The sequence below is a fragment of the Scyliorhinus torazame genome, chromosome 16, assembly GCF_047496885.1.
Source record: "Scyliorhinus torazame isolate Kashiwa2021f chromosome 16, sScyTor2.1, whole genome shotgun sequence".
NCBI classification, from domain to species: Eukaryota; Metazoa; Chordata; class Chondrichthyes; order Carcharhiniformes; family Scyliorhinidae; genus Scyliorhinus; species Scyliorhinus torazame.
Genome location: NC_092722.1, coordinates 5,257,286 through 5,272,380, shown reverse-complemented (window position 1 = coordinate 5,272,380; position 15,095 = coordinate 5,257,286). Strand labels below are relative to the sequence as shown.

The following is a 15,095-nucleotide window of genomic DNA, read 5'->3' as shown; positions in this document are numbered from 1 at the left end:
TATTGGAAACCTAGGCAGCAACCATTTTGTTCCCCAAATACAAGAGTTCCAAATGTTAATCAAGAATTTCAGGGTCTTTTCAATTTTTCCACATCATCCATAAAGGTGCTTTTTAAAATGTAATGTCCGTGAACTTTAAAAAAAAAAAAAAAAATTTCAATATTTCATGGGATGTAAGTGCAGCTAACTAGGCTAGCAGTTTTATTGCCCATTCCTTGTCTTTTTCTAAAGTTTTTCCCATTAAGGGGCAATTTAGCGTGGCCAATCCACCCAAGCTCCCTATCTTTGGGTTGTGGGGGTGAGACCCACGCAGACACGGAGGGGCAGTGACCCGGGGCCAGGATTAAAGTTCCCCTTGAGAATGTGGAGATGGAGAGAGGGGGACTTGCAATGAAACACCCTGCCTACGCCCTGAGTCCCAACCAATGGGAGGCCCCCATGCTGGCCGGTGATTATGGGGCCTGTTAGCTCCGGATCTATCAGCAGGCAATGTGGGCCAACATCGGGCTCTGATTGGTCGAATCCCCTTAGAGCGGGAAAACATTGTCCCAAGTTTGTTGAGAGGTGATGGTGACTTGGAGAGAGAGAGAGAGAGAGCGGTAACGAGGATCTGTGTAAACTATTATTTTAAAAAGCAGCAGGCAGGTTTCTGACCCAATGCTGAGGAGGTCAGATAGCCAGGCAGGCAGCCTGAGCCGGCAGTGAGGTCGTCAAGCTTACCTCAGGGGTGAGAGCCTGCGAGTGGCAAGTGAGGAGGCAGACGTTGGCTGGCAGTCATCGAGGGGAGCAGCTGAGGAGGATGGGAGGGCAACATAAAAATATTTAACAAGCAGCAGCAGATTCTGACCCAACCGAGGGCGAGGTGAGGTCAGATAGCCAGGCAGCCCGTCATGTCAGGGCGTGGTGGGGGGTGACATCATTGAGGGTAAAGCCATTGTATCATTCGGGGCAGTGCCCAGAAATAAAGGTGAGCGCAGGTCCCACCAAGTGCAAGTCCGCCACTATGGTGGTGAGCTGCCTTCTTGAACCGCTGCAGTCCATATGGTGTAGGCGCACCCACAGTGCTGTTAGGGAGGGAGTTCCATGATTTTGACCCAGCGACAGTGAAGGAATGGCGATTTATTTCAAAGCCAGTGTCGTGAGTGGCTTGGAGAGGAACGTCCTCTGATGGTGTCCCCATGCATCTGCTACCCTTGTCCTTCTAGATTGGAGACATCACAGCTTCGGAAGGTGATACCGAGGGAAGCCTTAGTAAGCTATTGCAGTGCATTTTTTTTCCTGGATGGTATTGAGCTGGTGTGTTGTTGGAGCTGCATTCATCCAGGATAGTGGAGAGTATTCCATCACACTCCCGACTTGTTGCCTTCTATATAGTGGACAAGCTTTGGGGAGTCAGGAGGTGAGTTATCCTCTGCTGAATTTCCAGTCTCTGACCTGCTTGTAGCCACATTATTTATATGGCTGGTCTGGTTCAGCTTCTGGTCAATGATGACCCCCCCCCCAGGATGTTGATAGAGGGAGCTTAGCAACGGTAAGGCTGTTGAATGTCAGGGGAGATGGTTCGATTCTGTTTGGTTGGAGATGGTCATTGCTTGGCACTTGTATGGCACTTATCGGCCCAAGCCTGAATGTTGTGCAGGCCTTGTTGCATATGGGCACAAGTATCTGAGGAGTTGTGATGGTGCTGAACATTGTGCAATCATCAGCAGGCATCCCCACTTCTGACCGTATGATAATTTTTATTCGTGTCACAAGTAGGCTTACATTAACACTGCATTGATGCACTGTGAAAATCCCCTAGTCGCCACACTCCGGCGCCTTTCGGGTGATGGAGATAATGTTTCTTTTTGAAAATCTTTTTATTGGCTTTTCTCATTTATAAACAGTTGTTGCTTATATACATTACATTTTTCTTGCCCGCGCTACTTTGCTTTATTTTACAGAGAGGTAGTGCATGGCTCCATCCTACCTCTGTCCCCAGTTCGTCCTCCCATTTTTGTCTGGTCCCGTCCCGTGGAGTCCGGGCTCTATCCAATAGCTGTCCGTATATTTTCCCACATAGCCCCCTCTTCTCGCTGTTTGGGCCTATCAGGTCCTCTAGTAGTGTGTTTTCTGGGGCCCCAGGGTATCCTATTGTCACTTTGTGGAGGAAGTGTCTCAATTCCTGCCCTTTTGCTAGTTTCCACTTCCTTGTCAGGTTCGTCCAGTGTCGCCAGTCTGCGCCCTACGTAGAAGTCCCCGACCGTCAGTGTGCCCCCGTCCCGCCTCCATCTTTTGAACGTGGTATCTGGCTGGGGGGAATCAGTGATTGCTGCAGATGGGGGACATTTTAGTTATCCCGAAGTGCTATCTCAACTGGGTTCACGTTCTCAGCATGGCCGCTGCCACTGGGCTCGTTGTGTACCTTGTTGAGGGGGATGGGAGTGCTGCTGTGGCCAGGGCCTGGAGGGTTGTTCCTTGATGCAGCAGCTGAAGCTGGTTGTGTCTGGGTCCCTGCCCTGAGGAACTCCTGTCGTGATGTCCTGGGACTGAGGTAATTATCCTCCAACAACCACAACCCCATCTTCCTTTGTGTCAGGCATGACTCCAACCAGCGGACAGACTTCCCCCTGATTCCCATTGACTCCTGTTTTGCTAAGGCTCCTTGATACTACAAATGCTGCTTATCGCACAACAGTTTAAGCTAGAGATCATTATTCTAAATTATTTGTTCAATAAAAGCAGCTGTTATGCAATGTGAAAATTGCTGCATTGTATTTATAAGGCATTACCGAGTGTAGTCCGTATAAAGCATACTATTGGGAGAAGCACATTACTGGGAAAATGCTCCTGGCCAACATTTATTCCTTAATCAAGGACTTTAGAAAGATTAACTAGTCATGATTCTCATTTGTTGTTTATGGTGCCTTACAGTGCACACATTGGTAACCATGTCTGCCTGTGTAACACACACTGACTGCACTTAAACAGTAATTTATTAACTATGAAGAACTTTGGTATGCAGTTATTTATTCTATAAGTACAAGGAGTTCTTTATTCATTTAGCTCCAGTGTTCTCCCTCCCTATACTTTATGTTTGCTGACAGTATTTTGATTGTCCACCATGCCATGAATGATGTGGCACAGTAATGTGAAATGCATTATCATTCGCATCCTGAAATTGCTACTTTCGCACTGGAACAGCTGAGAAGCACACCGATCAATTAAAGGGCCTTCTATCTCCTTCATTCACTTGCAGTCTGTTAGTGTTCAGAAAGAGCGTTCCCTTGCTTTCCAGACTAAACTATGTTACAATATGAAGATAATTCTGTTTGAATTTGCAAATTATAGTTTAGCAGCTCTTTTGAATAGGATCATGGAACTCTTTGCATCCTCAACCTATTTAGAAGCATAATTTGGACACGCTGTGAAGTGTATGGCCTCACATTTCACAGATTATGCCTGAAGAGTTACATCATTCAGAATAGCTTTTTTTTAAAAATAAATGTTTTATTAAAGTTTTACCAATGAATGTTTTTACATAACAAAAATAGAAATACAGATAATCAAAAATAACAATCAACATATCCCAAAGCTTAACTACTGACACAACAGAATTTTTTTTAAAAAACCGAACAAAGTGGGTTTTATCTCCATGCCCAACTCACATTATATCAACCAGTACCCCCACCTGAACCCCCTCCCCCAAAGGATGCTGCTGCTGCTGCTGACACTTACTGCTCCCCTAGAAAGTCAAGGAAAGGTTGCCACCGCCGGGAGAACCCCATCAAGGACCCTCTCAAGGTGAACTTTATTCGCTCCAGGCTGAGGAACCCCGCATATCGCTAACCCAGGTCTCCACACCCGGGGGATTCGAGTCCCTCCACATTAGCAAGATCCATCTCCGGGCTACCAGGGAGGCAAAGGCCAATACCTCGGCCTTTTCGCTTCCTGCCCTCCCGGATCCTCCGACACCCCAAATATCGCTACTGTTGGACTCGCCTTCACCCGAGTGTCCAAAATCCTAGACATCACCCTCGCAAACCCCTGCCAGAATTCTTTAAGCGCCAGGCATGCCCAAAACATATGGTCATGGTTCGCCGGACTCCCTGCACATCTCGGGCACCTGTACTCCACCCCAAAAAACATACTCATTCTTGCCGCTGTTATATGCGCCCGATGCACCACCTTAAACTGAATTAAACTGAGCCTGGCACATGATGAGGAGGAGTTCACCCTGCCCAGGGCATCGGCCCACAGGCCCTCATCCAGCTCCTCACCCAGCTCCTCCTCCCACTTGCCCTTCAACTCCTCCACTGAGGCTTCCTCCACCTCCTGCAGCTCCTGATATATGTCCGACACCTTCCCCTCCCCTACCCAGATGCCAGACACCACCCTGTCCTGGATCCTACACGGGGGCAGCAGCGGAAATGTCCCCACCTGTTTTCTAAGAAAGTCCCGAACCTGGAGGTACCGGAACGTATTCCCCGGGGGTAGGCCGAACTTCTCCTCCAGCGCCTGCATGCTAGGGAAAGTCCCATCTATAAACAGGTCCCCCATCCTCCTAATACCTGCCCTATACCAGCCTTGGTATCCCCCATCCAACCTACCCGGAGCAAATCTGTGGTTATTCCATATCGGGGTCCACACCGAGGCCCCCTCGTCTCCCCTGTGTCTCCTCCACTGCCCCCAGATCCTCAGTGCCGCCGTCACCACCGGACTAGTGGTGTATCGCGCCGGCGAGAACGGCAGCGGAGCCGTAACAAGTGCCCCTAGACTGGTGCCTCTACACGACGCCCCCTCCAACCCCCCCCCCCCCCCCCCCCCCCCCCCCCCCCACGCCGCCCCCTCCTCCCCACACCGCCCCCTCCTCCATCATCCATTTCCTGATCATGGCCACATTAGCCGCCCAGTAATAACTGCAGAAGTTCGGCAGAGCCAGTCCTCTCTCTCCCCGCCCCCCCGGCTACACTCCAAAAATACCCTTTTGACTCACGGGGTTTTATTCGCCCACACAAATCCCGTCACAATCCTATTAACCCGCTTAAAGAAAGACTTGGGGGTGAAAATGGGGAGGCACTGAAACACAAAGAGGAACCTGGGGAGAACCGTCATCTTCACAGTCTGCACCCGTCCCGCCAAGGAAAGCGGGAGCATATCCCACCTTTTAAACTCTCCCTCCATCTGCTCCACTAGCCGGGTTAAGTTGAGCCTGTGCAGGGCATCCCGGTTCCTGGCCACTTGTATCCCCAAGTACCGAAAGCATCTCTCCACTATCCTGAGTGGGAGCTCCCTCAGTCTCTCCTCCTGGCCCCTACTGTGGACCACGAACAGCTCACTCTTCCCCACGTTCAACTTATACCCCGAGAACCTCCCAAAGTCCACCAGGATCCGCATGACCGCCCCCATCCCCCCCCTCGCATCCACGTTCAGGAGCGATATCGGCCTGTAGGACCCACACTGAAGCGGATCCTTCTCCTTCTTCAGGATAAGCGAGATCAATGCCTGCGGCATTGTCGGAGGGAGAATCCCTTTCTCCTTTGCCTCATTGAAGGTTCTCATCAGGAGTGGGCTCAACAGCTCCGAGAACTTCTTATAAAATTCTACGGGGTAGCCGTCCGGGCCCGGGGCCTTGCCCGTCTGCATGCCTGCCAGCCCCCTGACTACCTCCTCCAACCCAATCGGGGGCCCCAGTCCCTGCACCCGCTCTGCTTCCACCCTTGGGAACCTCAACTGGTCCATGAACCGCCTCATCCCTTCCCCCCTCCCCGGGGGGGGTTCCGACTCGTATAACCTTCCATAGAACTCCCTGAAGACTTCATTGACCCTCTCTGGGCTCAGCACCATGCTGTCTTCCCTATCCCGCACTCCCCCAATCTCTCTGGCCGCCTCCCTCCTGTGCAGCTGGTGCGCCAGCATCCTACTCGCCTTCTCCCCATACTCATAAACTGCCCCCTTCGCTTTCCTCAGCTGCGCCTCTGCCTTTCATTCAGAATAGCTATTGATGTGTAAACACTTTTGGGGCTTTGGTGGTGGCGATGTGCTGAACAGTCGCACGAAAGATGGCTCTCTCCTAGAAGCTTCAAGGTGAGAGCTTTTAACTTAAAAATCGACCACTAAGGCAACAACAACCCCAACCCCCACCTCATCCCACCCCCTGCAATGAAACAAACTATCACCTGAGGAAACACCCTCAAATCTGACCAGAGTGTTCGGTGCTTCCAGGGGTAACTGGAGTGGAATACTCTGCAATAGTAATCTCTGACCAAGCACCACACCGCATGGACGTGAGGTTGGAGACGGGCCGGACCCAGCACCCCCCATGGAGGCTGCACACAGCCCTCCTCACTGACTAGGCGATCTGCAAGAGAATATTCCAAGCCAAGACAAGTGTGTATCCTGCAACCAAAATGGGGAGATCTCACCCTCCACACTGAAGGCGGTGATAAGAGGGGAAGTAATAGCGTACAGAAAACGCAGGGACAGAAAGAGGGCGGTTAGGCAAGGGCTGATTGACTCTACATTGGAGGTGGATAGGCGGTACTCCACGGCCCCGATTGTGTTCCTACTGGCGGATAGGAAAATGTTACAAATGGAATTTGACCTCCTCTCCACTGGGAAAGCAGTGTACCAACTCTGCTAGTCACGGGAGACCTTCATGGGCATAAGGCCAGCCGCCTGCTGACACACCAGCTGAGGAAGCAGGTAGCCACAAGGGAGATAGCGCAGTTGAAATATAAGAACGGCAGACTAATCACGCAGCCAGACAAGATCAAAAAGGCCTTCGCGACTCAGTATCGGGAGCTGTGTGTGTCATCCAGACCCATCTCATTCCTGAACACTGATGCCAAAGAGCTACAGTCCTGGCGAAGCGACTGGAGAGTTGCGTGCCAGAGGTAGTCGCGGCGGATCAGGCGGGCTTTGTCGAGGACAGCCAACTAATGGCGAACATCAGGCACTTGGTGAATGTGATCATGACCCCACCCAGGAAGGAGACACCAGAAGTGATCATATCTCTGGACGCAGATAAAGCCTTCGACAGAGTCGAGTGGAAGTGTCTCGTGGATCTGCTGGAACGGTTTGCGTTTGGGTCAGGGTTCACCTCACGTACCACGCTCCCATGGCAAGCGTAGTGAAGAACACTTCCAGCTCTGGATACTTCCAACTGCACAGAGGCACGGGACAGGGATGCCTGTTGTCCCCGCTGCTATTTGCCCTGGCGATTGAACCACTGGCCATCGTTCTCAGATCAGCGAATGTGTAGAGAGGCATCCAGAGGGGAGACAGGGAGCACAGACTCTCACTCTATATGGATGACCTGCTCCTCAGCGTCTCAAACCCCCAGATCTGATAGACGAGGTAAAGAGGGGCCTACAGAGGTGGGGCTCTTGAGCGTGCAGACGTTCAACATGAATGTACTGCCCAGATTCCTCTGTTATTCAGATGGCAATGTCTGCCATGGCCCCCATCTGCAGACAGTGACTCAAGCCGGGAATCAAACCTGGGACCCTGGCGTTGTGAAGCAACAGTACTAACCACTGTGCTACTGCGCCGCCCAAGGGGGGGTAACTAGAACTGGTACTGCTAACGGAATGAAAAGAAGGGGGGGGGGAGGTCGGAAGATGGGGAGAGAGTAGGGGGGGGGGGGTAGAGAGCGGGGCAGGGATAGGGGAGGGGGGCATAACAACCAGGACGTAGAATGAGCAAGGCAGGGGAACCAGAGGAGACAAACGACAGCGAAATACACAGGTATGACCTTCCCAGAAGTATACCCAGGTGGAACTGAAGGCGCCCCGGTATGTTCAATACCAGAAGGTGACGTACACACCGCAGGAACGACACGGAGGGGGTTGGAAGGCCCAAAAACCAAGGCCCCAACACCACTACCTATACACTAGCTGTTAGTTCCCCTCCTGGGCTGTTGCGCATGTATCGTATCTTCCTGTACATGTGTATAATATATATATACAATATATACACACATTTTGTAAAGATCTTCATGTAGCTGTTTAATGTTCTCTGCAATATAACTATAAAATGGAAACCAATAAAAATATATTTTTTAAATATACAAACTCTTTCTCGTGGCTTCTGATGGATTAAGGATTTAAATACTGATCAAGAATAAGAGCAGCATTAATATTTAAGGATAATAAAACAGGTGAATTTAAGTTAATCTTTTATACATGGGTTTTACAGTTTTATCAGATGTTCCATTGACTGCTCACACAACTCATTTTCAACTTGGTCATATGGAAGTTCAGTCTTTTAAATTTGTCTACACAGTGCTGCAGTTATTTTGTTTGCATTTCCTCTCAAATTAACATAGACGTTAATATTATTTTACATTTCTCCTCCATTTTATTAGAGCCACGGAGAAGATTCTAGCCCGAGCAAGGCAGCTGGTGGATGTGAAGAAGGAGGATGGATTTGCAGCTCTCCATCTTGCCGCCCTCAACAACCACAAAGAAGTAGCTGAAGTGCTGATTAGAGAGGTAGAAATCCATTTTCATCTAATGACCTTTTAGTGATTGTTTAACCTTTCCAACATTGAAAAATCTTAATTACTCAAGTAGGATCGCCTCTTGTCGCAATAAACATTGTTGGGAACTCGGTGCAATGTTTGCTTCCGCTAACGTCAATCGAGAGCTGAGTTCGGATTTTTTTTAATGTGCAGAGTATGATTCAAATAGGGAATTTTGTGAGGTGCAACGAGAGACAAATGTGTATTTACCAGGTCCTCTGTAAACTTGGGTGTAGGGTGATGTGCGTATAATGTTCATGTTCTCTTAACAAATTCCTCACAATAGCCTGAAGCACTTGATGCAAATCGTTACACAATCTGAATTTTTCTCTGTTACTCTCTAGTCTTTCTCTGTCTCGGAGCTAATTCAGTCCCACCTATTGTAATGTTCATGTTTCAGTGTCCTATCTCTAATACTTTACACTGATCACTATGACACTTCTTTGTCATTTACCTGTCGAGTTCAGGTCTTTAGTATATCTTATTGTTCCTATTTTTGTGCCATCATTATTGTTGGTTTCCGTATACAGACAATTTGTATAGCTCAGCAAAAAAGAGATCCATTCGCACCACCATCCTCTCCGCTGCACATATTCACGCGACTTCTCCCAATCTTTGATTGCTTTAAATTGCAGCCGGAATGTTTGGTGAGCAGGCTAACAGTGCATGGATATACCCTCAAGATAACTGCAAGAATTCTCATGGAATAGAATTGTAGAACGTTACAGCACAAAAGGAGGCCATTTGGCTTTCTATGTCTGCCCATTTTCTGCAAGAGCTACTCAGTCCAACTCTCCTGCATTTTCACTTCATTCCTGTAAAGTTTAGGTAATTATCCCATTCCCTTTGATTACCATGATTGAACCCTTGTTGTAACCAGATGCTGCCGTATCAATATAGTTTGTAGGAGAACAGAAACAGAACCTTAGTCCTCAAAAAAGTTAAAAGATACTTTCAATCAGGATTGATTTATTTGGTATTAACTATGAGAGTTTTAAGAACAACACAAAAATGAATCACAGGCCCAGCCAGTCATATTTTCCATTCAATTGTGGACACATTTCTGTCCAAATGAGCACATCTTAAATGTTTGTCTTTTAACAAACAGGATGTTGCCCAACAGCACTGTGTATGTTTGAATAACAGGACACTTTACATTTAATCAGACATCATATGATGTTAACAATCCAAAGTATTTCCAGAGATTATCCCAAAGTTGTTTCCCAGACAAATTGTTTCTCCACAAGTTTTTTGATTACAAGGCTAGTCTGTTAGGTGAATTGGACATTCTGAATTCTCCCTCTGTGTACCCGAACAGGCACAGGAATGTGGCGACGCGTGGCTTTTCACAGTAACTTCATTGCAGTGTGAATGTAAGCGTACTTGTGACAATAAATATTATTATATTATATTAGACCTTCACTTTCTTGTACACACTCTTCTGGAAAATGTACCTTTTTAGTATTTGATCATTTGAGCAGCTGTAGTTATATCTATTAATAGTACACTGAATGTTAATTGAAGGCAATTGTAATGGCTGCTATAGAGTTTCCATGGAAAGAAACAATTTTTCATAGAATTTACAGTGCAGAAGGGAGGCCATTCGGCCCATCGAGTCTGCACGGCTCTTGGAAAGAGCACCCTACCCAAGGTCCACACCTCCACCCTATCCCCATAACCCAGTAACCCCACCCAACACTATTTGTGACAATTTTGGACACTCAGGGCAATTGATCATGGCCAATCCACCTAACCCGCTCATCTTTGGACTGTGAGGAAACCGGAGCACCCGGAGGGAACCCACGCACACACAGGGAGAACGTGCAGACTCCGCACAGACAGTGACCCAAGCTGGGAATCGAACCTGGGACCCTGGAGCTGTGAAGCAATTGTGCTGTCCACAATGCTACCGTTCTGAATTTCCTTTCTGAAATTCAACCGTAACAATCACTGTTTCTACTTTCATCTGATAACAAAGGTATTCTCTTCATGTGTCATGGATGCATTGGTCTTCTGCTGAAAATGATTATTTCCACCATTCCTGCAATGCAGATCTCTAGATGCTGGCAGGAAGGCAGGCAGGGGCAGCACGGTGGCGCAGTGGGTTAGCACTGCGGCCTCACGGCGCTGAGGTCGCAGGTTCAATCCCGGCTCTGGGTCACTGTCCGTGTGGAGTTTGCACATTCTCCCCGTGTCTGCGTGGGTTTCGCCCCCACAACACAAAAAAAAATGTGCAAGCTAGGTGGTTTGGCCACTCTAAATTGTCCTTTAATTGGAAAAAATGAATTGGGTAATTTAATAAAAGAAAAAAAAAAGGCAGGCAACAGCTCTTGGGCACTTCTGCCTGCCTGGCAACTATGAGACCTGGTGCCTTGCATTTCCTACACTGTAGCACTCAAGGGTGCCCTTAGTGTTGGGTGGGGTTACTGGGTTATTGGGATAGGGTGGAGGTGTGGACCTTGGGTAGGGTGCTCTTTCCAAGAGCCGGTGCAGACTCGATGGGCCGAATGGCCTCCTTCTGCACTGTTAATTCTATGATTCTATGATAAGACATTCCTGATTCTAAACTGTACAGGGGCCAAAAATAGATGGAAATCAGTTCCAAATGATTCCATCTGATTTAGCACAGCATTATGCATCGTTGGCACAAATTTAGGGGGAATCATTGGAATGAAAACAGGAAATACCCGAACTGCTCAGTGGGTCAGGATGTATTTGTGGAGAGAGAAACAAAGTTAACGTTTCCGTGAAACATCCATTTTGCACTTTGAATCGAATAAGCCCAATGCTTTTAATTTAGAGCCTGCGAGTCCCTTTCAATGCTTATCAGCTTTGTTTATGTGAGCATGGGCCTCTTAGTGCTAAACTCTGTTTCAAAACTTTACATTGGCAAATGTTTCAAATAATGGCAACCTGCTGAATTTGTCACGTGTGTTATTTCCAGGAAATCGGCTGAAAGGCTAGAGGAGGAATTGTGATCTGGTACCTGTGCTCCTTTTAAGATTTGTTTATTTTTTGCATCAAGTATAAAGGTGGTGTATCTTTGTAAAGCACCACGTTGGAGAGGAATGCTGGACATGACTTGAAGAATTTGCTGTTTTATGCTCATGTTTTGCTATGATTTCTAAAGCTGTTGACTGTAAATTGATAGTTTTCTTTATTATGATAATACATGAGATGTGAGTTGAGACGAGCAATTTGAATAACACTTTGGTTCAGGAAGGTCTAAACTTGAATTTTCTACACTTGGGTCTGTCCAGGTGGACTCCCATTATTTTCTGGTTCGGTATGTCTCTCGTTACAAACTGATTTTTGTTTTAAAGGGACTGGCCAATGTTTGCTGTTGTTAGATATTTTCATAATTATTCTGGATCTTCACTATGTCCCATCACAGCAAGCTCTCGGTATCACTATATTGCACTTTGTTTAGTAATGTGCAACATTGTGCAGACCTGACATACTTCCTGACGTGTTACGACAATCCGTGTACATTGATTTTATCCCAGCAAGCAACACAACTTTAGCTGATTATAGTTTTTCTGGAGCTTCAGCTTTACATACTGAATACCGCAGCTTCCCACCAGTACACACAATTCACCAGTAATTTTCTTCAGTCTCCAGATCAATTACTTTCAGTTGTAATTAGCAAAAGTTGAAGTTGCTTTAATGATTTCAGTCCACTTGTTTCTCATTTCCATAAGCCCATAAGAAATAGGGACAGGAGCAGGCCATTCGGCCCCTTGAACCTGCTCCGCCATTCAATAGGATCATGGCTGATCCGACATTCCTCACATCCACTCTCCTCTTTTCCCGTAACCCTCGATTCCCTCAATGATCAATAATCTTATCTATCTCAACCTTAAATATACACAAAGACTTAGAACACTCTTGAGTTGGTAGCACGGTGGTTAGCACTGTTGCTTCACAGTTCCAGGGTCCCAGGTTCGATTCCGGCTTGGGTCACTGTCTGTGCGGAGTCTGCACATCCTCCCCGTGTCTGCGTGGGTTTCCTCCGGGTGCTCTGGTTTCCTCCCACAGTCCAAAGACGTGCAGGTTAGGTGGGTTGACCATGCTAAATTGCCCTTAGTGTTCAAAAAGGTTAGATGGGGGTTACGGGGATAGGATGGCGGCGTAGGCTGATCTTTCCATGGGCTGGTGCAGACTCGATGGGCTTTTTCTGCATCACGCCTCTTTCTGCACTGTGAATTCTATGTCTGTGAGTGAAGGTTAGGGTTATCTTCATCTCAGCATTAATTTGGCACCCCTATATTCTGAGACTGTGCCCTCTGGTCCTAGACTCTCCCATAAAGATAAACATCCCCTTAGCATTTACCCTGTCAGCCCCTTATGAATCCTTTATGTTTCAATTAGAACTCCTCTCATTCTTCTAAATTCTTATGAGTATTCCTCAGTGTGCAATAGCTGAATCCGACAACTTTAAAAAAAAATTTTAAGTACCCAATTCTTTTTTTCCAATTAAGGGGCAGTTTAGCGTGGCCAATCCACCTATCCTGCACATCTTTGGGTTGTGGGGATGAGACCCACGCAGACACGGGGAGAATGTGCAAACTCCACAAGGACAGTGATTCGGGGCCGGGATCAAACCGTGAGGCAGCAGTGCTAACCACTGCACCACCGTGCCGTCCTTGAATCCTACAACTTTGTGTGGTACTAGAATGTGGAGTTTGAAGCTCACGTGAAGGGTAGAATAGTACTCAAAACATGCACACAATTGCCGTTCCAATTTCTCCAAAGGCTGGAATACCACTCCTATAGGTTTTTCTGATATCTCTTGCGCAATTGGCTGAATGAGCCCCTTCTGTGATGTACCATTTTATGATTTAATATGTGGGGTCCGGTTTAGCTGGTTTGCTTGGCAGCTTTCATAACTGTAACCAATCACTATTTGTTGATGTACCATTTGTCAAAGTACTTTGTCGATTATTCTTTTTTGTCTACTGTGTATTTGGTCGCAGAAAACTACTTCTCTATTTACATCTTTGCCTGTCAGCGTGTGAATTGAGGAGCACGATATGGATGTTGGTCATGTGCTGTTCTGTTCAGATTAGTTACCAATTGGCACATCAGCACCACAGACATTATTGCATAAGTTATAAATTGGCAAAGACTACACGACTGCAAAATCTATATCATCCTTTCCTCTCCACAGGGTCGGTGTGAGATTAACGTTCGGAATAATCGGAACCAGACTCCATTGCAGCTGTCGGTTACACAGGGTCACACTGGCATGGTCCAGGTCTTGGTGACTGAAGGCTGTGATGTGAATGCTGAGGATGAAGATGGCGACACTGCCATGCATGTGGCACTCTGTCGTCAGGAGCTGGCAACCACCATGGCATCGAGGGAAGGGGAAACCAGCTCGCTGTATGCAAACGTAGGTGTGAAGAGAACTGAATAGGAGAAACTTATTGCCCATGTTGGGAATGTATTTACTTTAAAATATTCTTGCCCATGTTGTATCACGGTGTGCAGTAACACAAAATATTGGGAATCAGTTTGTGTATGTTAAACTCCAAGCATTTTCTGTCTGTTTGGCTTATTGTTAAAAATTATTGTACGATTATTTTGGGAAAAATCAACCAGAGCCATTGAGATGCCTCCAACGCAAATTTAATTTAGTTCCAAATTATGCATTTCGCTTCTTAGGATAAAGTAGAGCCTCTAAATGGCTTCCTCCCTCTCTGCATTTTAAAAACTTGTGAATACAGTGAAATAAGATATAAAATAAAGAGCCTGCCATTTCCAGCCATAGATTTAATCAACTATTTCATTAAATATTATTATTGGATATTTTGTAATGATCTGCAAGATACACACGCTGCCACATGCCCTTAGTGAGTCAGCTCTTGGTGTAGCAGGATATCTAACAATGTCTGGGCCGTTGGTGAGTCTTGCTCCAGCACCCATAAGCTCAGAAAGATTTCAGCCGTCAATTGCCGATGGCTTGTGCTGATAATGCGGCGGCGAAGGATACTGAGTATCTGGGACGCGAGTGAAAAAGCAGCCAGCTGGGTATCTCTTTAACCAATGAGATTTAAAGATTGAGAAATAAACAGCGGTAGGAATAAGATAGAGGATGAATTAAAGGGACCGAATGCATCGTCAAACCAGATACTGAAAGAGAAATAGTGGGAAAGAAAGAGATGGGAAAGTTTTTTTTTAAAGTGGAGATTTAAAATTTTATATTTTAAAAATCTTCAGCATTTAATACGTGAAGGAATGAGACTTCCCACTTGATTTTCCAAGAGGTTGAGTGCCAGTAATTAACAAATATCAAGTCAATAAAAAGTGCTTATTCTATCACAGAATTACAGCAAAATGACAATATTCATTGCATTTCAATGGTGAGGCAGGTACCTCTAGTAAATGCCAATTTTGTGAAGCTAACGCTAAGTGTGTAGGTTTTCTGCTGATACAAAGCTAGGTCAGAATGCAATCTGAGGACACTGGGTGCAGAGATATAGAGACTGGTTGGGTGAGTGGGAAACAAGGTGACAGATGGAGTACAATGTGGGGAAGTGTGAGGTTATAGATTGTAAGAATAGAAAAGCAGAATATTTTTTTTAAGGCA

At 46.6% G+C, this 15,095-nt stretch overlaps 1 protein-coding gene across 4 annotated transcripts in view; it reads left to right on the top strand.

Annotated features, from left to right (window-relative positions):
* mib2 (MIB E3 ubiquitin protein ligase 2) overlaps positions 1-15,095 on the top strand; it is a 298,873-nt gene that overhangs the window by 266,512 nt on the left and 17,266 nt on the right. For all 4 annotated transcript variants that reach the window (XM_072477842.1, XM_072477843.1, XM_072477841.1 and 1 more), the window contains exons 14-15: positions 8,348-8,474; positions 13,674-13,898. In XM_072477842.1, coding sequence (XP_072333943.1) covers positions 8,348-8,474; positions 13,674-13,898 — 352 coding nt within the window. The remainder of the gene's footprint in view (positions 1-8,347; positions 8,475-13,673; positions 13,899-15,095) is intronic.